This window comes from Poromitra crassiceps, assembly GCF_964638095.1.
Source record: "Poromitra crassiceps genome assembly, chromosome: 3".
Classification (NCBI taxonomy): Eukaryota; Metazoa; Chordata; class Actinopteri; order Beryciformes; family Melamphaidae; genus Poromitra; species Poromitra crassiceps.
In genome coordinates, this window is record NC_139625.1 from 42,966,858 (window position 1) to 42,992,728 (window position 25,871).

Genomic DNA, 25,871 nt, shown 5'->3' on the forward strand with positions numbered 1-25,871 from the left:
AAATGCCACTAGCTACTAGTTAAGGTGGAGTGTTTCCGTCGTCCTTCAAGCCACGAGTTGATGCCATGTGAATCATTCAGCCCACCTTAAATATAGACGAATGACAACTTTGTCCAGATTAATTCGTTTTATTGGCTCGAGTCGACATACACACACACGTTGACACACACAAAACACTGCTTGGAGAAGTATGGGAACGCCGTTCCCCTGCGTTCTACCGGCACTACACCTATGTTAGCCCTAGTCTCTACTCCAAAACACCCTGAGTTACTGTGACACAGTCAACTGTCTGTCTAGCCCTAGTCTCTACTCCAAAACACTCTTGAGTTAATGTGACAGACAGTCAACTGTCTGTCTTTAAAGTTGAGCTGAACCCAAACATGACTTTTCTTTTCTTTTAGTTCAAATACCTGGGTATGCAGTGCACCTAGGGCTGGGCGATATGACCAAAATCTCATATCCCAATATACGTCATTTCATATCCCGATACCGATATATATCACGATATAGCATATTTTCTGTAAATTCTATTTATAGTTTATATAAAGTGACCACATGGCCATTTATTTATGTAGCAGTTAAACCAGTTCAAATGTTGTCAAACCTCACAAAAGATACATGCATTCAGAATACAGATAAGCATGGCTATTCTTTACAACACAAATAATAATAATTATTGCAGGGCAGTAGAATGAAACACAAACTGAACCACACACCACCAGTTCGATTTTCAAAGAGGACACTAGCATTCACTAGCATTGCTATTGATGTGTTTGATTTAAGCACTAATCTGGAATCATATCTAAAAGCGACCACTAGGCGGCAGTATTTCTTTAGTCAACGTCAAAATACCTACATTTTTAGTAGAAGAAGAACAACGTGAACGAACACAACTCACTCAGGGAAAGCTAAAAGCTAAAGCTAACAGACGTTTTGTTGCCCTCAAGGGATTTCCTTTGGATGATGAGAGGATGGGAGGAGTTGTTTTCCCAGGTTTAACGTTAGGAGGACACACGCAAATATGGATCAAACAGAGCGCAAATGCCTGGGTAGGCTAGGCGGACGGAGTGGAGGTAACATCTCCCTGCTCTTTAGCCTACTCACCGGCTGATTTGTGCCACTTATAATAAAGGGACGCAAGGGGCTTGTTGACACAGTCTGGTGCGTGTGTGGACTGTGGACGTGAGTAAAATGAATGAAGAAAGCACAGCGTCATCCAAATGACGGACAATATTGCCGTAAAGTGTGATTTGCAACACAACGATATAAACGATGGGGACTGCCCCCTAGTCCGACACCTCACGAGACCGACACCTCATGGTTTTGGGTTAGGGTCTGGGGGAGGTTAGGTTTAGGCGTGGGGGTGGGAGAGGTTAGGTTTTGGGTTCGTGGGGGTGGGAGAGGTTAGGTTTTGGGTTAGGGTCTGGGGGAGGTTAGGTTTAGGCGTGGGGGTGGGAGAGGTTAGGTTTTGGGTTAGGGTCTGGGGGAGGTTAGGTTTAGGGTTAGTGAAAAACGGGGAATATAGAACCCGGGGAACATAGACATGATCCCCTGTCCAATGCCTCTTTTTTCGGACTTGTGAGGTGTCGGACTCGTGAGGTATCGGACTAGTGCCATGGCACCTAAACGATAGAGCATCATATCAAACGAAATACATTTTCTATCGTCCAGACGAAATATATCGTCATATCGCCCAGCCCTAAGTGCACCTATTTAATAATGTATGCCAAAGAAAATCACAAAAATCTAATTTCTTTAGTTTTTCACACTTTTTCACATCAAAAGTTCATTTTTCAAGATTTCATTCATAACAGTAATCTACAATTTGCTGACGTCACCTAGTACTATCAAATTTCTACCCCATTTCAAACAATCTATCACGACATGGCAGCTGTCAATCAAATCTTCATTTCAGGATAATTTTCTCTTCCAAAAGAAAGAGAAAATGGCGCCTAGTGCCTGTCATCTGGCAGAATTCCTATCCCATAAACTAACTACTAACTTGGCCAATTGTATGTTGATATACACAATAAAGAAAACGGTACTGCATAAGAATGCAAAGAAATGTAACTGGCTCGTTAAAACTCGCATTCCAGGAATATTGTATTTACCGCAATATCGATAATGGCGCGCGCCTGAAAGCCTGGTTGTCAGGGGTCGCCCCTCGGAGATTCCAGGCGGCGTGCAGCACCCATGCATCGGATTGTCTGCTCGTTCCGCATGAAGCAGCTGGCTGCCTGGTACTCGGCGGATCCCACTCGCGTAGCACGACAACACGCTGAATCCCACTCGATTTGGGGGTGGAACACGCCAGGATTGGCCAATGCCAAAGTCAGTCCCCAGAATTGTTAAATCAAATCATCGACACCCGGCATTGTGCGGCTTGTGGTCCGCCTCTCAAACCTGTCATCTCAGACAAGATTTGTTTTCAGTCTCCGACGCTCGCGCTCTTGCATTCCATTCTGGTTCACTTCGACTTTAACCCTAATCTCTACTCCAAAACACTCTGAGTTACTGTGACAGACAGTCAACTGTCTGTCTTTAGCCCGAGTCTCTACTCCAAAACACTCTTGACTTACTGTGACACAGTCAACTGTCTGTCTTTAGCCCGAGTCTCTACTCCAAAACACTCTTGACTTACTGTGACACAGTCAACTGTCTGTCTTTAGCCCTAGTCTCTACTCCAAAACATCCTCTGTTACTGTGACACAGTCAACTGTCTGTCTTTAGCCCTAATCTCTACTCCAAAACACTCTGAGTTACTGTGACACAGTCAACTGTCTGTCTTTAGCCCTAGTCTCTACTCCAAAACACTCTGAGTTACTGTGACACAGTCAACAGTAAACATTTCGTAATTAGGGGACTATAAAAGGAAGTGTTAAACACAATGAGCTGTTCATGAGCTTATGTCGTGCTGCCGTACAAACCTCTCTAGTTTTGAATGGGGATCTACAAGCAGACAACAAATACTTTCTACCCCACTGGCACGTGTTTCTCCTGCTTACTGTAGCTCCGCCTCACTGCGACAGTTAGGAAGAAAGTAATCACTCAGACTAATTAAATTAGTAGCGATTAAAATATCTCCAGCCCTTTAAGGGAGAAGTAGAACCATGCCAGGAAATGCATGCTGCACCAATCCAGAACGCCCCCAGAAACCTTCACTTGAGCTAAATTTATGTTGCTGTTACCCCATACAAACCAAAGATAACATTTAATGGACACTTTATGGCAAGATAACAGATTGACAATGCCATTACAAACATATGATATATAACACAGGGGGGCGAAGGCTAAAGGGGTCAGGTAGGTCAGTATTGACTGGTGGTGCTGGATGCTGTCTCATTGCTCGTTTCGTTTCTAGTTTTATGTACGGGGAGCTGACGGACAAGATGACCATCGACAAAGTCAGACAGACATTTGACAACTATGAGTCCAACTGCTTCGAAGTCCTGCTCTACAGAAAGAACCGTGAGTCCTCAAATACAATATAACCTAATTTTTTGACATTGCCTTCTTATATCACGTCTGTTTGAATATGGATTATTTTAAAACCACTGATAATCTTGTCACTGCATCAAAAAATTTTTTTAGGTATGGATGGGAAATTGAAATGATGATGATATAAGTTTATTTATCATGGAAAAAAATCCTAAATATAAATTAAATATAAAATATGAATGAAATATATAATAAACAGTCGGCTTATAAGTAGTAGACGCTTTTTTCCGAGTTATATACAATGAGATCAACAGTACAGCTTTAATTGCTATTAAAGTGGGGCATCCGGGTGGCTATTCCCTTGCCTACCAACACGAGGGTCGCAAGTTCGAGCCCCCACGTTACGTCCGGTTTGGTAGGGTGTCCCTACAGACACAACTGGCTGTCTCTGTGGGTAGGAATATTAAGGGTATGTGTCCTGGTCCTGCACTAGCGCCTCCTCTGATGGGTTGAGGCATCTGGTGAGCAGGGAGGGGAACTCGGGGTAATAATGTGCTCCTCCCCATGTGCTATGTCCTCTCTGTGAAACTCCAGTAGTAGAGTAGTACAATTGGGAGAAAAGGGGGAAAACAAACAACAACAACAACATCCTATTAAAGCGTTTAGTCCACTACTTTACTCCAATTCCTATAATACCAATATTACAAGCAGAAGTGTCTATGTAGCTGTCTCTCTAGAATGATCACCTATGATAGAACAAGAAATAAGAGGCAGGGAGAAATGGCAAAAACAAACAAACAAACAAACAAAAACTTTACCTGCATTATAAAAAGAGGCTGATACCATCATTCTGTAGGATGCTCTGATGAAGGCACAAGCCAAAACGCGTTAGCCTTGAATAAAAAAATTGAAATCTGAGCAAAGTCTTGCATTTTAATTTTTGGAGTGCTGCTATTTCCACTCATGGAGTGATTTCTTTCTACAAGTATCTTCTGTTGCTGAGCACCCACAGTCAAGCAGGCAATTGAGGAGTCGCACCTGTTCTGCATCCCAAACAAAAACTTAAATTTGCTGACAAACCAGAAAGGCATCGAGGCTGGATATGAACAATGATGAATGACGACAAAGAACAAGTTACAGAAGTTATGACATTAAGGGTTTAGCAACTTTTTAATCTTTCGCTCTCCTGAGAAAGCAGATGAGAAAACCACAAACTAAGTCAGACAAACCTCAGCTCTGCTTTTGTGACAGAGAGAACAGTGAAATATCTTCAATACACTTCATACTGTGACTGTTCAGTTCAGTATTTAATTTAGTGTAATTTCAAAATGTTCAATTTTGCAGGAATTATTAAATGATTCCAACTGTAAATGAATTGGAAGCTGTGCAGGGAATTGAAATGGCTCTGCCAAACCAACATTTGGCAGCAACCTTTCTCCAAGAAATATTGCCAGAATAAATAAAAAAAGACATTTAGAAGAAGACAGCTTATTTACTACTTGATCTAAGTTGGAAGAGAAGACAAGAAGAGCAGGTGCACAAACATATGCAGCCACATCCAATTTATGAGACATTTCAACATCCAATTGTTAACTCTGCCACAGTGGAAGGCAAAAGTACTTTAAAGGAAGATTCAGTGAGTTTAAAAACATATTTATCACTAATCATGTCCACTGTTATAACATTCAAATCATTTTTACATGTGAGTTTTTGCAACACCAACCTCTCTGTTATAATTTGTTAGCCATGCTAGTGCTAGACAATCCCATTCAAGTGCTTTGAGCAAGTTATATAATATATTCTTACTTTAATATATGGAACTGCTTGCAAGTGATTTTAAGATGTATGGTTTTGTTTCATGCCCTATTGATTTGTGCTAATGATAATAGTAGGGATGCACCGATCGATCGGCACGTGACCGGAAATGGCCGATTTCCACGTGATCGGCCTCGATCGGTGATCTGCGCCGGTCACTCTAAAATGCCGATTCTGTGAGCCGATTTTCAAGTGACGTGCGCGCACCCAAAAGCAGCGAGACCGACGGCTGAGTTGCAGCGAAAACAAAAGCTGCCACTACACACATGCCACAGCATGTCTTCATCGGTGTGGAGCCGCGGAGGGGCAGGGTAGGTTGGAGTCCACTCCACTCGCTTCCCCTTCCTCCTCTGTCTCTCGGCACACGCAAAAGTCAGTCAGTGCCATGGGCACACCCCACTGCAATGCACTTGTTATTTCCATTCACCCTCACACCGTCCGCCTCCTCTCTCTCTCTCTCTCTCTCCCTCCCTCCCTCCCTCCCTCTCGCTCTCTCTCTGACTGTCACTCTCTCACCGTCCCCTCTTCCCAGACCAGCCTCCACATCACCGCTGCCTGCTCCTGCTGCTATCTGTCACTCACGTTGTAACGTGCATACAGTCAGGAGAGGACTTTTGTTTCGTATTGCGAATAGAACGACGAACATAATAATAAAACGCATCGGACCAGTGTGCAAGGTTTTCTGTGCGAGATGATTTTTTTTTCGAATGGCGGATTAAAAAAAACGCGCTCTGTGTGTAAACTACGATATTCAAACTGAGTCAACTCAAACTCATTTCCTCATCTAGGCTACTCAATAACAGCCAAATCCACAACTGTAGAGTGGGCATGGCTTCGAAGGTCTGGGCTCCAGAGCTATAGGCTATAAACTCCTTGTCCATGGATAACATTTTGACGTTTATTTATTTTAGTTTATTAGTTTATTTGGCAGGGACATATACAAAAAAAAAACATTAAACCCCATAGGGGAAGATATGCTTTGTAACAGATTTAGCCATAGGCTACTTTCCATCTGAAGCCCCTGTTCTGTTGTACCTTTTTTCTTTTGGAAAAGTAAATGCATGATAGCTGTGGGATATACTGGAATTAATTGTTTTATATTCATTGTATTTACACAAAAAAGAAAAGCTCTGTCCAGTAACCTGGAACACTTTTATTTTGAGATGTTTTTGAGTGAGATGTCCTACCTCATGCAAATGATAAGAAATGTGACATGAATGTTAATTTTCTATTAAAGCAAAGTAAAAAAAAAAAAGTTTTTTTTTTTTTATTGTTCTTAGAAAAAAAATCGGAATCGGCAAAAATCGGTATCGGCAAGTCAGACTATTCAAAAATCGGAAATCGGAATCGGCCAACAAAATCGCAATCGGTACATCCCTAGATAATAGGAGGTGGTGGCGGTTGATTTCACAGAAATGCACGCTCGAATGTAAAAACTGTAAAAACTTGATTAGTGATTAATATGGTAGGCTTATCAATTCATTAAACTTTCCCTTTAACCTTTACAATACCTTAAAGCAGTTACGGGGAATTTTCATTTTGTGTTGGTTGTAACGGCACCTGTGGACAAAAGCGGTACTGTTCGCCCAGAGTGAAAACACCATGAACACCAAGGCCCCTATCGTTGCATCGGCGTAGTTTCTAGGCCGAGCGCCTGGCGCAGCCCTGATCAGTGGGCGTGGACCAGCGCACTTGATATCTTGGTGTTGGCGCTACACGCAGCCTAAAGCATTACAACCACCCCTTTTAAGCGTAAAATTATGCACCGTCATACTCATTGGATAAGTGCAATAAACGAATCACACGCTTGCCTTTTAAGCTCCAATTCCAGTGGTCCAGTAAAACCAGACAAAGCCAAGCGCTCTGCCCCCCCCCCCTCCCTTCATCCCGTCTGTCTGTCTCCATATATAGGCTATTATTCCATATTATTATGCTTCTCAAACCAATCTAACTGCAGTTTAAATACTGCAAGCATGTAAATACGCTACACTATAGCAAGATCAAAGTGAAAATAATGTTCTAAAGGCATCAGCTAGAAAAATATAGCCTATCCCTATATGATGAGATTAATTAGATTGGTGAAAGTTTGTACAGAAAGATATCGTTTTCTCTCCCCTGCTAGGATGGTAGGATATGCACATAAATATAGCCTACATTATGTAAAGTCATTGCATAAATGTGTTTTTATTGTAAAACTAAAATGTGAAGTAGAGCCAATTTATTGGAGCGGACATCACAGTAGGACATGACAGTAGAAGCGCGTTACGCTGTCACTTATCTAAAACACGTTAAATCGACAAGGGATATATATAGGCCCAGGATGACATATAGGTTTCACATAGGGTGGTGTTTTCATTTCGATGTTTTATTTGGTCCAATATTGAAATGTTCTACAATTGCAGGTTGTGTTACCATTACACATTATTTAGATCGACCTTTATATCTATTTCGGCTCATTTGGTTGCTATTTAGTAGCGAAATGGAGTAGCCCATTGCATGCTGGGACATTCACAGGCAGTGAACTTACAACTGCTTTTTCCTATGGGATGTGTGTTGTGTCTGTCTGAGCGAGGGAGTCAGACAGAGACAGTCGTATTGTGCCTGTCAGACTGAGGAGAGAGGGAGAGAGTGACACAGAGAAGGGTGACAGAGGAGAGCCAGAGGGGAGTGCTCCGCGCAACTGGCGCACTGAATAGGCCTGGTTTTCAAAAGCGCTAAGCGCTAAATTTACGCCAGGTGGGAAGATATCATTAGGCCGGTATTTAAGGCCGACACGCCCATTCTCGCCTATTCTGGGACTGCGCCACGCCCATTCGGCCTAAAGCGCATTTGGCAGCGTAAAGCCATATTGATATCTTCCCGAGGCAGGCGCAAGGCACGTTTTTTTGCATTTAAGGCCCGTTTTAGCGCCGAAGGCCTGTGGGAGAATAGGGCCCCCAGGCTCCTCCTGCTGTATCCACTGGTCTGTCTGAGCCACGGCAGGCCAGGCAGGGCTTCTCTGAGTCAGAGAGCCTTTCCACTGTTTCATTTACTCTATAAGGTTAACGTTTATGCTTCATCCGCCAGCCGGAACAAAAATTACAACCCGTTTCACACGGCATTTAGAAACACTATATCGAAATTGCATATCTTCTCGCAGATAGTATAATTTGCTGATGTAGGTAAAATATGAGGCATCAGTATTACATGTAGAGTGTTTAAAGTTAAAAGTTCCAGTTAAAAGTTCTCCGTAGCTGCTTCAACGAAGCTTTACTCTAACATTAGCGACATTTAGAGTTTTCTCTTTTTGAAATCCATTTTGCATCACATTAGCAAACCCCTAAGCTGTTGTGTCTTTTATGTAACACTAACTAAATTGTGCTTTATGGGAATTATGAACACAGTTGGAGCCAGTGTTGTAGGCACTATATCTATATCTCGAGTCCAAGTCGACTCTCAAGTCCTCAGTGTTTGAGTCGATGTCTGAGTCACCAAAGAAGAGTCAGAGTCAAGTCCCCATTACCTGAGTCATAGTCCGGAGCTACTGAACATGAGCGTGAATCCACCTGTAGATGGAACACACGTGCCTGCCCTTGCAGCAATTGTATAATGTCACAGTTTTAATATACCGGTAACTATCAGTATCTTATGACAAATTAATAGGGTCGCCAAAGAAAATGGACAAAAAACAAACGGTCTTTATTACATTACATTATGTCATTTAGCAGACGCTTTTATCCAAAGCGACTTACAATAGTATTTTGGTCAACAGTAGTGAAATCAACTGTGCAACACAATCTACATCAATTTAGACTTTTAAAAAGGAATAAGTAGCATTTGTTATTGTTGAAGGACAAAGTTTTATTTTTATTCTTTATCAATTAACAAATCTGAGTCCTTGTCTTCAACTTCCGAATGCATGAATGCTCGAGTCGAAGTCCATGTCCGAGTCATCAGTACTCAAGTCCAAATCGAGTCAAGTCACGTTTCATGGAAATCTGTCCAGGACTCGAGTGCAACTTGATTTGAATAAAACACTGGTTGGAGCGCGTGACTTTGACCTGCCTGAAAGCAGCTTGTGTATAATGAATGCTCTGTGGTGTTTTCTGTAGGAAGTCCAGTGTGGTTCTACATGCAAGTGGCTCCCATCAGGAACGAGAACGACAAGGTGGTTCTGTTCCTCTGCACCTTCAAGGACATCACCCTGTTCAAGCAGCCCATCGAGGATGAAACCACCAAAGGTAAGCCACGTCTCCATCTGCGGAGCGAGTGGAGGCTTTTAGTCAGAGAAGGCAGCGTTTCCCTAAGCGTCTTTGGGGTACTGCTGCTTTATGATAGCTCACAGCAGAGAATCAAAGAGAAGAGAGATGATAGGAATGACGTGTGACCGAGGTCTTTGATGAATTTCAAAACATGATGTTCCAAGTACATGATGTGTGCACCTCAGTTCACTGAGCAGCATGTTCAAATAAGATTATTTTTATGGTGGCGGCTTCTGATTTATTAGATAGTACATGCTGAGTTGTTACAAGGGAGAGGGGGCGATACCGGGGATGACATGTTATTTATTAGATAGTACATGCTGAGTTGTTACAGGGGAGAGGGGGCGATGCGGGCGTGACGTGATTTATTAGATAGTACATGCTGAGTTGTTACAGGGGAGAAGGGGCGATATGGGGGTGACATGTTATTTATTAGATAGTACATGCTGAGTTGTTACAGGGGCAAGGGGGCGATATGGGGGTGACGTGATTTATTAGATAGTACATGCTGAGTCATTACAGGGAGAGGGGGGGATACGGGGGGTGACATGGGATTTATTAGTGAGTTGTTAGAGAGAGAGGGGGCGATACGGGGGGTGACGTGATTTATTTGATAGTACATGCTAAGTTGTTACAGGGGAGAGGGGGCGATGCGGGGGATGACATGTGATTTATTAGATAGTACAGTACATGCTAAGTTGTTACAGGGGAGAGGGGGGATACGGGGGGTGACATGTGATTTATTAGATAGTACATGCTGAGTTGTTACAGGGGAGAGGGGGCGATACGCGGGTGACGTGATTTATTAGATAGTACATGCTGAGTTGTTACAGGGGAGAGGGGGCGATATGGGGGTGACATGTGATTTATTAGATAGTACATGCTGAGTTGTTACAGGGAGAGGGGGCAATACGGGGGTGACGTGATTTATTAGATAGTACATTTTTGATTGATTGATTTTCTTTATTTAAGTGTATGTCACATTTTCAACTTGAGCTTTGAAGGTAATAATTGCCCGCTAATTTGGAAAGAAGCTAGAGTGATACCACTTCAAAAGAATGCCAAGAATGCCTTCACTGGCTCTAACAGCAGACCAATAAGCTTGTCACCAGTTCTGAACAAAATTCTTGAAAAAATTGTATTTAACCAAATACATGGTTATTTTTCAGAGAACAATCTAATAAGTGAATTCCAACATGCTTACAGGGGAGGCCACTCAACAGCCACGGCACTTACACAAATGACAGATCATTGGTTAAGAGAGATCGACAGGAAAAATATGGTGGGAGCAGTATTACTTGACTATAGCGCAGCCTTTGATGTTATCGATCACAAACTATTAATTAATAAACTCAGGTGTTATGGTTTCACCCCAACAGCGATAGCATGGTTGGAGAGTTATCTACTTAATAGAACTCAAAGAGTATTTTTTAACGGCAGCTCCTCAGAGGTTAGACGGGTTGAAGCTGGAATTCCACAAGGAAGTTCATTAGGTCCTTTACTCTTCACCATTTTTACAAATGACTTTCCCTGGGTACTGAAAAAAGCAAACATGTACATGTATTCGGATGATACAACAATTTATGTACATGCGCCCACAGTAGGAGAGATCAGTGAAATTTTAAACAAAGAATTGACAGCAGTAATTGAATGGGTGACGAATAACAAATGAGTCTTAAACATACAAAAAACAAAAAGTATTGTATTTGGAACGAATCATTCACTGAGGAATAAACCGAAATTAAATCTGATGCTGAACAAGATAAACATAGAGCAGGTTGAAGAAACAAAGCTTTTGGGTGTAATCTTAGATAGGAATTTGTCATGGACGAAGCATATAGATACTGTGGTTGCAAAGATGGGGAAAGCTGACAGAATAGACTCGCTCACTGCATAATAATTTAAGGAAGACTCCTTAGACTGAGACTTGCGAAAATATAATTTTCTTTTATTTACCCATAAAGTGCTCGGTGCTCATAGTGAATTTTCACTATGAGCACCGAGCACTTTATGGGTAAATAAAAGAAAATTATATTTTCGCAAGTCTCAGTCTAAGGAGTCTTCCTTAAATTATTATGCAGTGAGCGAGTCTATTCTGTCAGCTTTCCTTCATATTCTCTGGACCACCGCACCTGCAGCCAAACCAGAACAAGGGACAAACAAAGGCGCAACAGTTTTCTCCAATGCAAAGATGGGGAGGAATATATCAGTAATTAGGAGATGCTCAGTGATCCTTCCATCACAATTGATCAAACTAGTCATTGAGACTCTAGTCTTATCCCAGCTAGACTACTGCTCTATTATCTGGTCAAGTGCAAACCAGAGGGACCTGGGAAAACTGCAGCTGGCTCAAAATAGAGCAGCTCGGCTTGACCTTCAATGTACATCAAGGTCAAATGTAAATGAGATGCATGTCAAGCTGTCCTGGATGAAAGTCAAGGACAGGCTGACAGTATCACTCCTTGTCTTTTTAAGAAATATCAGAGTGTCAAAATACACTACCTGTTTATATACTCAACTAAGATTAAGCTCAGATACACATGAATATAAGACGAGACATGCCACCAGGGGTTGCTATCAACTGCCTAAAGCTAAAAAAGAGTCAATGCAAAGGACAGTGTTGTATCGAGCAATGGTAGCATGGAATGCACTGCCAGAGAAGATCATCAAAGAGAAAACTAAGCCAGGCTTTAAAAAGCAACTGAAAAGTCACTTAGCAGCTCAAAAGTAGTAAGGAACATGACGTTGACACACGCGTGCGCACGCACGCACGCACGCACGCACGCACGCACGCACACACACACACACACACTCATAGATAGGAATTTTCTTTTCCTTTTTGTTAGGTTGGTGGAGTAGGTATGATATAGGTAGATTATTATCCGGTTTTACTTTGTTATTTCTATTTTGTGTTGTTTGTTATTATTCTCCGTTCATTGTTTATTTTAATGTCTTTGTCCTGTAACTGTCTTTGTCCCAATATTGGCCGTCAATTTGAATGTCTTGTATCGTAATGGTCTGAGTTAATGTAATGTTTTTATGTTATGTGTGGTCCCCAGGAAGATTAGCGGCTGCTTTGCAGCAGCTAATGGGGATCCTAATAAAACTCTATAAACTCTATTTAAGTGTCATGCTTCGAATGAAGCCCAGCCCACATGGGCTTACAGGACACTTTTACTGTTCATCATTTAAACAAACAATGATCAAAACAGAAAACCAACAGAAAACACCCAAAATACATACAGTAAAGTTGTACAGCATGAAAACCACCACCTGAACCTACTTAAAGAGCTGTGCTTGCCTTCTATTCCAGGCCCTAGAGATAAAGTTAGCAGTCTTAAATACCTCAGTCTTAAACAACCACTCCAACTTCTGGCCATCATCTGCCCAGAAGAGCTCAGCAGGTCTTTGCTTTTGCATTTCGTCAAATAAGGAAATCCTCAAATCATCATATAAAGTACAATAAAACATGAAATGAAACTCATTTTCAACATCCTTTAGATCACAGACATTGCATATCCTGTTCTCTTCTGGTATAGCTGTGAACCGCCCTACTTCAATGGCAAGAGCCAGGATACCAATTCTCAGCTGAGCACATAAAGACCTCTGGTTTCTGGTTAGAAAGGAAGTGACATAGGGCTCAGGACCAAAATGCTGCTTCATCTGAACATATGATCTAAGCTTAGGTTTAGACCATATGTCGTTTGCCCATCCCTCTCTGTAATTAAGAGATAACTTTTGTTTCAACATATTAACATTACAGCAAAGCATGTTGTTGAAAAATATATGCCAGGTCTGCCTCTCTAAGAGTAGAACAAATTTCCTTTATCCAGGGGTGACTGTGAGCCTTGTCCCAGTTGAAGACCTTCTTTGTTAACCTACTCTCTGGCATATTAATGAAGCGGTTCCATAGCCGTATCATTTCTCCCTTTAGTCTAATCTCCACCGGTTCCCAACCCATATCACCCTGTATGGCAAGAATAGGGGCAAATGCATGTACCCCAAGGAAGCATCTTATGGCTCTATTCTGGATGGAATTTACTTTTTTGGCATCCTTGCAACCCCATACTCCAGCTGCATAACTAAAAATGGGACAAACACATGCTTCATAGAGCTGTGAGTATGTGGAATAGCCAATGTCTTTACAGAATTTCACTTTACCTATTATTGAGCCAACAGCTCTTCCTGCAGAGTCTGCCAAAATTCCAATCCCGGAATCATAGGACATAAATTCATCCAGAGTAAAGCCCAAGTATTTATAAAAATCTGTATATTCCAGAGGCAGTGTTCCAAATAAGAAATTCTGCAGAGATCTTACAATACCCTTTTTTCTGAAGTGCATGATCTGAGTTTTACTCTGGTTGATCATAAGCCTCCATTTAGAGCACCAAAGATTAACAATATTCAACATCTTCTGTAGGGTGTTTCCTGACTCTGCCAGGAGGATTATATCGTCCGCATAAAGTAAACATCCTAAAACAACATCATCCAATTGTATCCCTAAACCAGAATTTTTTATCTCCAGGGCTAGATCGTTAACAAAAATGGCAAAGAGCGTGGGGGATAAAACATCTCCCTGCTTCACTCCAAATGGCGTTGGGAACCAACCAGTAGTCATATCATTCACTTGAACACAGGCTACAGGAGCCTGATACAATGCTTTGATAGCTTTGTAAAATTTACCATCAACACCATCCTGGATTAGTTTAAAGAAAAGCAAATCTCTGTTAACCCAATCAAAAGCCTTCTGGAAATCAATAAAGCATGCATAAGTAGATTTTCCCTCTTGAATTCTCGCTCTAATAACTGTAGTTACAGTGTATATGGTCAATACAGGCCCTATGCTTCCTGAATCCATTCTGTTCATCAGCAAGTAAGTCAGACATCTCAAAATAATGTGAGAGCCTGTTGTTCAAAATACTTGAATACATTTCGTAAACGGTACTCATGAGACTAATGCCCCTATAATTTAAAGGGACCCTTGGGTCATTCTTGACAGACTTAGGAATGGGCTTGATAATAGACTTATACCAAAGAGAAGGAATAATACCATATAAGAAACATGTCCTAAATAAACTGAGCAACACAGGAAGAACCTTAGGAGATTTAAGAATTTCATTGTGAATGGCCTCTATCCCCGCTGCTTTTCCATTTTTTGCTTTAGCAATGGCCCTTGTAACTTCTTCTAAGGTAAGATGACCATTTAGGAATTGGTTTACAGTGTACCCATCCTGATCCATCTCCCTCTCATGGGCATCTTTGGTATTACTGATGTTGACCAGAGTACTCTCATCAAAAACTGGTGGAATACAGTCTCCTGAAAACAAATTGGCAAATTCACTTTCCCATATCTTCAAAACACTTTCAGTCTCATTATCCAAATTTATTAGGTAATCTTACCTCCATAGGTATTTTAACAGTTTTCTTAGGCCCCAAACGATTAATTTCACTCCAGAATTTTTGTGGATTGTTAGACTGAAGCTGTTCCAAATGCATCGCTTGACCCCTGTTGAATCTCCGCTTAGTACATGCTGAGTTGTTACAGGGGAGAGGGGGTGATATGGGGGTGACGTGATTTATTAGATAGTACATGCTGAGTTGTTACAGGGAGAGGGGGCGATACGGGGGGGTGACATGTGAGTTATTAGATAGTACATGCTGAGTTGTTACAGGGGAGAGGGGGCGATACGGGCGTGACATGTTATTTATTAGATAGTACATGCTAAGTTGTTACAGGGGCAAAGGGGCGATATGGGGGTGACGTGATTTATTAGATAGTACATGCTGAGTTGTTACAGGGAGAGGGGGCAATACGGGGGTGACATGTGATTTATTAGATAGTACATGCTGAGTTGTTACAGGGAGAGGGGGCAATAAGGGGGTGACATGTGATTTATTAGATAGTACATGCTGAGTTGTTACAGGGGAGAGGTGGCAATATGGGGGTGACGTGATTTATTAGATAGTACATGCTGAGTTGTTACAGGGAGAGGGGGCGATACGGGGGGTGACATGTGAGTTATTAAATAGTACATGCTAGGGTTGTAGCGGTACTAAATTTCTGTTTCGGTGCCGGTACCAATTTGTATTTCGATACTTTTCGATACTTTTCGATACTTTTTGTAAAAAAAAAAGTGAAACTGTCCAATGTCAAGATTTGGCTTTATTTTAAGAGTTTGGGAACAATTACACCAATAAATTGGTGTGGCATTTAAATGCTGAACAAAACAAACCTTTTGAGCAGTGAGAATACCGGTAAGTAAAATAAAGTAATGCCAGTGAAAATAAAATGACCATAAAACACTAGCCTATAGCAGCAAAAACTCAGAGAAACACCAATAACAACAATAAATAAATAATTGGTGGCATTTAAATTCTGTCTAACTTTTACTTGTCAAATAAGTACACACTCAGTAACATAACACAAATCTTTTGAACAGTGGGAAATGGGAATAAGTAAAATAAATAAAATAAATAATAATATAATAAAACACTATAGCAGCAGAAACTCAAATCTTTTTTTCTTCAACAAGCAGCATAACTGGCTTCATATTCCCATTCTGTCCCCTGCCTACTCAGCCTAAACCCTAGTTCTCCTATGGGTGGTACACAGACTCACTGTTTGGCTGACTCTCAGTTTACTCACTCAGTCCCTCCCATCCCAATGTCTTCTTCAGGTTCCTAGCCAAGAAAACGAGGGTGTCAACATGTTCCTCGGTCAGTCTAGATCTTGTTGGACTGCAGATATTCCCAGAAGTACTGAAAACACGTTCAGATGCACAGCTTGATGCTGGAATACAGAGATATTGTCTAGCAAACTGAGCTAAGATGGGCAGGTCTGTCTGGTGTTGCTTCCACCATGCCAGGGGATCCTCTGCAGGGCTGATGTCTCTAAATTGTTTATACTCAGTAATCTCAACTTCCAGTTTAGCACTTCTTGTCATGGGTGGGGCATTCAGGCAGTATTACCCACAGTTTACATCTAACGTTATGTAGGCTACTTTCACGCATACTTCAGTCAGGGTTATCGACAGTCCTATTATTGCCTCTGCACGTTTCCAGACGCTACAGTGAGCGCTCGTTAATGCGCTCGTTAACTAACGTTACTGCGGAGTCCGCTGTAACGTTAGTACAGCGGAGTCCGCTGTAACGTTAGTTAACGAGCGCATTAACGAGCGCATTTTCTCACTGTAGCGTCGGGAAACGTGCAGAGGCAATAATATGGACTGTCGATAACCCTGACTGAAGTATGCGTGAAAGTAGCCTACATAACGTTAGATGTAAACTGTGAAAGGGCACAGGTACACTTTGAAGCATCTTTTGCACTGTGGTGCGTCTGGGTGAAGAGGTAGGCCGTTTTCGTTGGCTTTGAAGCCAAAGTATTTCCAGATGGCAGACCTGGCTCCAACTTTCTCAATCAATTGAGGTTTTTCAGGGGCAGCTGCCATAGTAGCTAGCTTTGCTAGTTTGCTTTTAATGTGCGCGGGTCTGCTCAGTGCTCAGCTGCTTTTTTTCCTCAAACTCTTTTCCTCACCGCTTGACATGTGGATATGACGTCACTCACTCCGGCGCATTTCTTAAAGAGACAGGCTCATATTGACCATTATCAGTCATAGCAGCGGTCGGAAAAGTACAGGTTCTTTTTAAATCTTAGTATAGAACCGGTTCTACAGCAATAGAACCCCGGTTCGGGGGTAGTACCGGTAGTACCTACATCCCTAGTACATGCTGAGTTGTTACAGGGGAGAGGGGGCAATACGATGGTGACATGTGATTTATTAGATAGTACATGCTGAGTTGTCCAAAATGTAGCCTAACTTTGCTTTGTTATTTAGCCTTTCCGACAAGATAGGATGACATGTTTGGTACCAATGGGTGCCTTAAGTCTTCTAGTTTCAGGGGTTACCAGTATATTCATCTGGCTTTAAAAATGGGACTGCTACAGCCTCTGAAAGTAATGTAACAGTAATAATGTTGGCCACGGACGCCGGCATCCTCAAGGAGTAGAATCACCCTGCACACATCCGCGACCCATTCAAAGCGGCCCTGTGAGTGACCCACTTTTGGGTCCCGACCCACCAGTTGAGAACCGCTATAGACTGAACTCAATTAATGTTCTCATCAAAAATGCAGAGAAAGACATGAAAGAGATCACAAAGTCAACATTTTTAAGCTTTTTGATTTATTTTCAGGTTTTTTGATGCCTTGAAATCATGATCAATTCCAAAAGTTGGTATGCTGCGAATAGGCCTTTTCTCTTTTCTTTTTTTTGTTTTACCAATATGTTACATGTTACACATGTTGGTGGTATGTGGTAGCCAATTGAATACTCATTGTTTTCAACTAGAGAATGCCCACCAACTCTGCTAATGCTGCTGTAAAGTTCTGTCTGCTACACCTGCAGATAGAACTTTTAGAAATTTTGGTTTGAGGTATTCCAGTCCCCCAAGTCGCTTCCTATTTATTTACAGGGAGAATCATATTGAATGATTTGCAAATGCAAAATATATCCCATTACATTTAAATTGATTAGTTTCACTATAGCAATGCACATGGAATGGTCAGACCTCTTGTTTATCAAAATCATCTTGGCAAATGGCAACAAGGATGCACTTGCTGTTGCGGTTGACTGTCATCCTGCAACTAGACCGGAACCAACTGTTCTTTAGGCCAGTGCAGTGTGAATGCAGCGTTCGCCTGCTACGTACTGTACAGCTGTTTAACCGCCCTGTGTGAGTACTGTAGTAGGGAGCTAGGAGAGACTGTTTAAAGGGAAGAGAGATTCACTGCTGCCAATGGTGGCAGCTGAGTTTGCTCGTGCTCCAGACCAAACTCGCTCTCAGCTCCGTCTCTGGCCTCTACCGCGGCTCCGTACGCCACAACACGCCAGAACACGCCAGAACACGCCACAACACGCAAACATGAGCCGAGCGGGAGAGAGATCCCGTGGTGCAAATTATGTCCATCTTAACCAGTAGTTAACAGCTGCAATGTGCAACTGTTTCACATTAAAATGACAATAAACAAAACTATGTCAAAACCTAGTATATGGCTGGGCCATGTGTGATTTGTTTATACTAACACTAAAGCTGACGTTACACTTACAAGACTAGTCTACACACTAGTCTGCAGTTGTTGTGGGCAGTCGGCTTGGCCAGTTGGCACCAAAATCTGTTAGTGTATTCCAATAACACTGCTCAATATTTATGGTCCAAATACCGATGATCCACATTTTTTTAGAAAAGTTTTTGATCTACTCCCTGACAACAGTAATTCTAAAATAATAATTGGAGGCGACCTCAAATGCTACCTGGATCCATATCTAGACAGACTATCCTCACGTCCACCCCCAAATATCTCGTCAGTGCAGGTCCTGAACAATCTGATCAAATCTAGGAATTTAGTAGATATCTGGAGGGTTCAACACCCTACTGACAAAGACTATTCATTTTACTCCCACGTCCATAAATCCTACAGCAGAATAGATTACTTTATAATAGACTCTCAATTAATCTCCCACGTTACTAATACGAAATATCACAACATATTGATTTCTGATCATGGCACCCTGACAATGTCTCTAAATCTCTCTCTTCCCAAACAGACGTCTTGGTGTGAAGAATTCATTCACTCAGTCCGCTTTCTCCGCCGCTATCCAATGCGCGTCAGCGCTGATTGCCCTTCTCCCGCGGCTCTCCAATGCGCACCCGCGCAATCCAGGTTTCATAAGGTGCTTGGATACGCGGGGGCGCGCGTAACACACCCTGAATGGAGAGGAGGAGGCTGCCGCTGTGTTTGCGCGCCCCCTCAAATCCCTTTGTTTGATTTGAATGTTCATGCATTCTTGTAAACAAACCATGTTAATCGTCAATCAAAGCAACATCATTATGTAGCCTATCTGTCCTGTCTGCCTGTCATGTAACCCCCTGCCAGAAAAAAACATTATAATACAATCACTGATGTTACATCTGGACTCTGCCTGGATTTATTTGGAGTGGCATGTATGCAATGCAATATTGATGATACTGAAGGGAAATTCATAGCATATATTACCACCAAATTAAAACATTTCATGGAATTTAATGATAATGGTGAAGTATCGGACTCCACATTATGGGAAACTTTAAAGGTTGTCATTCGTGGTCATATAATCTCATACGAGTCCACTGCCAAGAAGGAAAGAGGGCAGAGGCTATTGGAGATTGAAAATGCTCTTCTCACCCTTGAAACTGCATACCAGGTCTCAAAATCCCCTGATGACTATAATAAGATATTGAAGTTGAAATATGAATATAACTGCATCCTGAGTGGTCAAATAAACACTCTCCTTTTAAAACTAAGACAAAAGCAATTTGAATTGGGAGATAAGCCTCAGGCACTCTTGGCGCGGCAGCTTAAGGGCGCACAGGCCTCTAGGTCAATCCTCTCTATCAAATCAAAGGGGGGCGCCTTGCTGACCCTAATGAAATAAATGACCGTTTTAAGGAGTTTTACAGTGAACTATATTCGTCTAAGTGTGATGCTGCTCAATCTGATTTGAACGATTTTTTCGACCCTCTTCAAACACCCAAACTCAGTGACGCTGCCAAAGAGGACCTAGACTCTGATTTCCCATTGGAAGAAATAACTTTCGCCATTAAATCATTCCCATCAGGCAAAGCAGCTGGGCCGGATGGATTCGGCGCTGAATTTTACAAGACATTTTGCAACATTCTCGCCCCACTCCTCCTTAGAATGATAGCTAGCTCTAAGAAGGACAAAGTCCTGCCTAAAACATTATATGAAGCTAATATCTCCCACATTTTAAAAAAGGGGAAGGAGGAAGTAGACCCAGCCAGTTACAGACCTATAGCACTCCAGAATTTTGACAGGAAGGTAATCACTAAAACGCTGGCTACCCGGCTAAATAAACATTTGTCGTCCATTATTCATCCTGACCAGACAGGGTTCATTCCGAACAGGTTCTCTTTCACCAATGTCAGACGCCTCCTCAACATCATATACGCAGATCACAATAAGACTAGCGGAGCAGCAATTTTATCACTTGATGCACAGAAAGCGTTTGATCAGGTTGAGTGGCCTTATATGTTCGAGTCACTGCACAGATTCGGGTTTGGCGATTCATTTATATCTTGGGTAAAGCTCATATATGCTAGTCCAACATGTTCAGTTATAACCAATGGTGACAGGTCAACCACATTTCCACTACTTCGCTCGGTCCAGCAGGGTTGTCCTCTCTCGCCAGCCCTCTTCGCTATTGCACTCGAGCCCCTTGCCCTAAAAATACGTAGTCACCCAAGCCTTGCAGGTCTGGAGGTCGGTGGTATTGAGACGCGTATCAGTTTGTATGCCGACGATGTAATATTATACCTACATAACTCGGAAAAATCGATCCCCCCTCTCCTAGAATTAATCACCTCCTTCGGTAAGTTGTCTGGCTACACAATTAACTTAACTTAAAAACCCAAGTCCGAAGGTGGGCTGGCCTTACCAGTATTTAGGCACTACTACTGGGCTGCGAATGTTAGGGCCCTAATGTTTTGGCTTCAAGGGACTCCTGGCAATATTTCTCCCGGGGCCCCCCTGTGGCTGAAAATGGAGGCCAGCTCTATTGGCAACTCTTCCCTGCCAGCTATGCTATTTGCTAAATTAGACAACCCCGGGACATTAGAATTTTAATTTTAATTTAAGTTTTGTCATGAAAAACTGTCAGAATTTTAAACCAAGTTAGGAGTGTTTTGAGTCTACCAGATGTTTCTGTCCATACGCCAATTTGTTTCAACCACTCTTTTTTGGCTCCATGGTCAGACAGACACTATCATGCCTGGACTGAGAAAGGGCTAGTTTCCATCAAAGACCTATACATAGATGGTCACTTTGCATCCTTTGATCTGCTGAAGAGGAAGTTTGGGTTGCCTGGCACGAACTGGCTCAGATTTCTTCAAATCAGAAATTATGTTCGATCCAAGATTCGCACCTTTGAAGCACTCCCAAATGACCATGCTTTTTTCGATGTATTGCTGAGCCCTCCTCACTCCAAGCATCTAATTTCTAGATTTGTATGTTTGTTTGACAATTGCACCACAGCCTCTACTGAGAGGATTAGAGAAGCGTGGCAGGGGGAACTTGGCATTGACTTATCTGACATTATATGGGATAGGAGTCTGTCTGTGATACAACTCGGCTCAGTTAATAGTAGACACCAGCTGATCCAATTTAAAGTTACTCACCGTCTTCACTATTCTAAGCAGAAATTGCACAAGATTTACTCATCTGTCTCACCACTGTGTGACAGGTGTCGGGTGTCGGAGGGCACTCTGTCTCATGCCTTCTGGTCCTGCCCTTTACTGACCGGATTTTGGGGCAAAATATTTGATTGGTACTCTAAGGCCTACAAAATAACCCTTCAGTCGGAGGCAGAACTCGCCATCTTCGGCTGCTCGGAGTCCTCTCTGAACTTCCCTACAGCTGTGCAGCAGTCTCTGTCACAGGGGACAATTGTTGCCAAGAAACTCATTCAGCAGAAATGGAAGTCCCCCACTCCACCCTGTTTTCAGTTGTGGTTGGCGGACATGATCTCCGTTATACGAATGGAGAGACTCAGGTTCTTGAGGACCAACTCACCTGGGAGATTTCAAACTATTTCGGACCCGTTTCTGGCCTACCTTGACGAGGTTAGGGGTGATGGGTGACTCGCCCGGCCGGTCTTTCTCCCTCGTGTGGGGCCCACTCATTTATATATGTATATATATTTACAAGCATAATTTATATATATTTACAAGCTGTATGTACATGGTGGCACTAGTGTATGTATGTTTTTCCTTTCTTTTCTTTTCTTTTACTGTATCTGAGTTTGTTTGTTTGTTTGTTTGTTTTTGGTTTGTTTTTCTGTGTTCTAAAAAATTTAAATTGCTAAAAAAAAAAAAAAAAAATCTGCTAGTGTATGAGGGCTAGATTCTAATCGGCAAGTGTGTAATGGGAACAGAGGGCCTCCCGACGCCAGTCGGAATCGACGATTATATCAAACATGTTTGAATTTCTAATCTCTGGACGCAGTTGGGTAGTGTAAACTCACCAACAACTCAAATGTGTATCATCCTGTCAATAGCCAATGAAAAACTATGAAACTGTACAGTAACAAGCCAATAAAGTGTTTACCCCACACCTAGCAATCAACTAACTAGTTATTCTTCATACAATACATTTATATTTCTGATACCAAAGCACACAGGAATAAAACACAAGAAAGACTCAATTATGTTGCAACATCACCGACATCACTGTAATTAACTGAGGCACGGTTGAGCAGTGTCAAATCAGCCAGGATACAACGGAAACTTCCGGTTATAACCTTCAAAATAAAATTTTAATCAAAGTACCATTGTACATTTTTTGTGAACTAAAAGTAAATATTGAGGGAATGTTCTAGAGAAGTGAGTGGTGCCACGACTTACAGACTGAATTCCTGATTGATTGTCTGCCTAGTGAGTTTTGAACTTCTCACAGAGAAAATGGCAGAGGAGGATCTCTCCTGTCCCATCTGTGATGACATCTTTAAAGATCCTGTCCTCCTGACATGTACAGGTAGCCACAGCTTCTGTAAAGCCTGTCTGCAGAGCTGGTGGACAGAGAACCAAATACATGAGTGTCCAGTTTGTAAGTCTCTTACAAAAACCGATCCACCTTGTAACTTGGCTTTAAAGAACCTGTGTGAGGCTTTCTTACTGGAGACTGAGAGACCAGAGAGCTTCAGCAGGATCTGAGCTTCTCTGCAGTCTGCACTCTGAGAAACTCAAGCTCTTTTGTCTGGACCATCTGCAGCCTGTCTGTGTTGTCTGTCAAGATTCGGAAACACACACCGACCACAGATTCAGACCCATCACAAGGAGGAACTCTAACCCTAACCCTCTTTTTAATGAAGTTATAGTAAGCTGTGATCAAACAGCAGAACACATTTTAAGTTCCAGGCTCAATGCACAGAGAGGCAGATTGAGGAAAGACTCAGTCACTTGCTATGTGTTCTGTGTTTTCTAGAGCTGTCGCGATTCCTCGAGTACCTCGAATAACTCGAATAATTAAATTGATCGAGGCCAAAATGATTCGCCTCGACGCGGCATTTAGAGAGACTGTTTCTCACGGACGCTTGGTGTGGCACAGCGCTCTTCCTGTGTAAATACGTGAGGACACAGACAGACCAGAGAGCAGCTATAGCGACTAGCGAGTGGACCCCGCAAAATGGAACAAGGCGACGGAGAAAGCAGACAGGAGGAACCGGGAAGGGAAGAACCAGGGCCGAAAAAGCGACCGAAACTGTCTAAAGTGTGGGATCATTTCACGCTGAAAAAGGACACGAACTCAGTGGTGTGCAAGTACTGTAACGATACTTTCATATCACAACAGTACCTCGTCAATGCTTCAGCACCTGAACCGTAAACATCCAGTCTACGCATCCACCAACGCATCTACGTCGAGCGGAGCAAGGTAACGTAACGTTAACTATACACAACGCTAATGTAAATGTATGCTAATGATTGCTACTTGATATTAAGACTAGTAGTAGTTGTGCTGCTGGCTTGCCACGTTGCCAATATGACTATTAGTAACTGCATTCACGCTGCATTTTTGTGATGTGGCTTGCCGTTTTCTGTGAGAAATACAAAGCTCAACCTAACGTTAACCTAACGTTAGCGGCTAATTTAACAGCGTTGTGTGTGTGTGTGTGTGTGTGTGTGTGTGTGTGTGTGATCACACTAGCCTGTTGGTGTGTGAGAGAGAGTGAGTGTGTGTGTGTGAGAGAGAAAGAGTGTGTGTGTGGAGAATGTACATTTACACACCCTAGACCGGTCGACTCTTCTCATGATGATTGCAAACAACTATTTAATTGGTGCATTTTAGGCTCCAATTATTACACCACCTGACCTGTTATCTTGCTATTCTGATATTTGTGTCAATAATAGGCAACAGGTCTAGGGTGTGTAAATGCGCATTCTCCAGTTTTGTTATGAACTTACCTAATAAATATCAATATTAATTATTATTTCACCTCTTTTTCAGCGGATCACAGCGTACAATGGACAGCTTTATAAGGACGGGTCCATCATGTTCAAGTGAACAAGCAGCTGAGTTCAGCAATAGCATTTTGAATATGATTGTGACAGACATGCGCCCTCTGTCCATGGTGGAAGATAAAGGATTCAGAAAGATGATTTCGAGTTTCAACCCGAACTACACACTTCCCTCAAGGACCTTCTTCACGAATAAGATGGAGAAAAAAGTATGAGGAGGTCAAAGGCAAGTTGATCGAGAGGCTTAAGACGCCAAACATGATGGCACTCACTACTGACATTTGGACAAGTGTAGCGACAGAGGCCTATATGGGGGTGACGTGTCACTTTCTGAGAGAGGATTGGGAAATGGAGTCCCACTGCCTTACAACCATGCCCCTTGAAGAGAGACACATGGGTGCACATATTGCAGAGTGGATTGAAGAGGTTATGTAGGCAGTGAAGGAGAGAGGAAGTGAAGTGGTGAAGGGTTAAAGGAAGTAGGCAGTGAAGGAGAGAGGAAGTGAAGTGGTGAAGGGTTAAAGGAAGTAGGCAGTGAAGGAGAGAGGAAGTGAAGTGGTGAAGGGCTAAAGGAAGTAGGCAGTGAAGGAGAGAGGAAGTGAAGTGGTGAAGGGTTAAAGGAAGTAGGCAGTGAAGGAGAGAGGAAGTGAAGTGGTGAAGGGCTAAAGGAAGTAGGCAGTGAAGGAGAGAGAGTGTTGTGAGGGACTTGGATTTTTTTTTTTTCAATATTTTATATAAAAAAAAATCAGCCCTCAAAGTCTTGGGACTTGACTTGGACTTGAGCTGAAGAAGACACTAGTTTAATACACACCAGTATGTGTAGAGACATTTATTTTTATTTATTTTATTTTTTAGGCACTGCTTAGCAAGGCAAGGCCCAGATTACGTCACCTCGCTCAATAATGACAGAAAAAAGAAAAAAAAGCACTGGTTGGGTTCATGTTAAAACTAAAGCAGTAAATATGTGCAATTACCTTGAGTTAATAAATACAGTTTTCTACAATTTAACTTGGTTGTGGTTTCTGTGTCTCTGTATGAATGCCACTGTACCATTAAAGTGATTCTGATTCACTGTAAGCTGTCTGTGTGTCTCTATATGAATGCCACTGACTTCACCTTTAAAGTGATTCTGATTATGATAATGTATCATCATTTTCTGCACACCCTGGTCGCCAGAATAAAACATTGCATTGTACGTTTAATGCACGGATACGTAGGACATCAAACCAAAAATATGTTGCATAACACGTTTGTATTCATACTATGTGTATCATCAACGTCATAGAGTCCGGGTGGATGGGGGGCGTAAACA

General features: G+C 42.2%; 1 protein-coding gene across 2 annotated transcripts in view; it reads left to right on the forward strand.

Moving 5' to 3' along the window:
- kcnh5b (potassium voltage-gated channel, subfamily H (eag-related), member 5b) overlaps window positions 1-25,871 on the forward strand; it is a gene marked incomplete at both ends in the record, with an annotated part of 453,140 nt that overhangs the window by 71,109 nt on the left and 356,160 nt on the right. For both annotated transcript variants that reach the window (XM_083633600.1, XM_083633601.1), the window contains 2 exons: window positions 3,362-3,468; window positions 9,345-9,473. In XM_083633600.1, coding sequence (XP_083489726.1) covers window positions 3,362-3,468; window positions 9,345-9,473 — 236 coding nt within the window. The remainder of the gene's footprint in view (window positions 1-3,361; window positions 3,469-9,344; window positions 9,474-25,871) is intronic.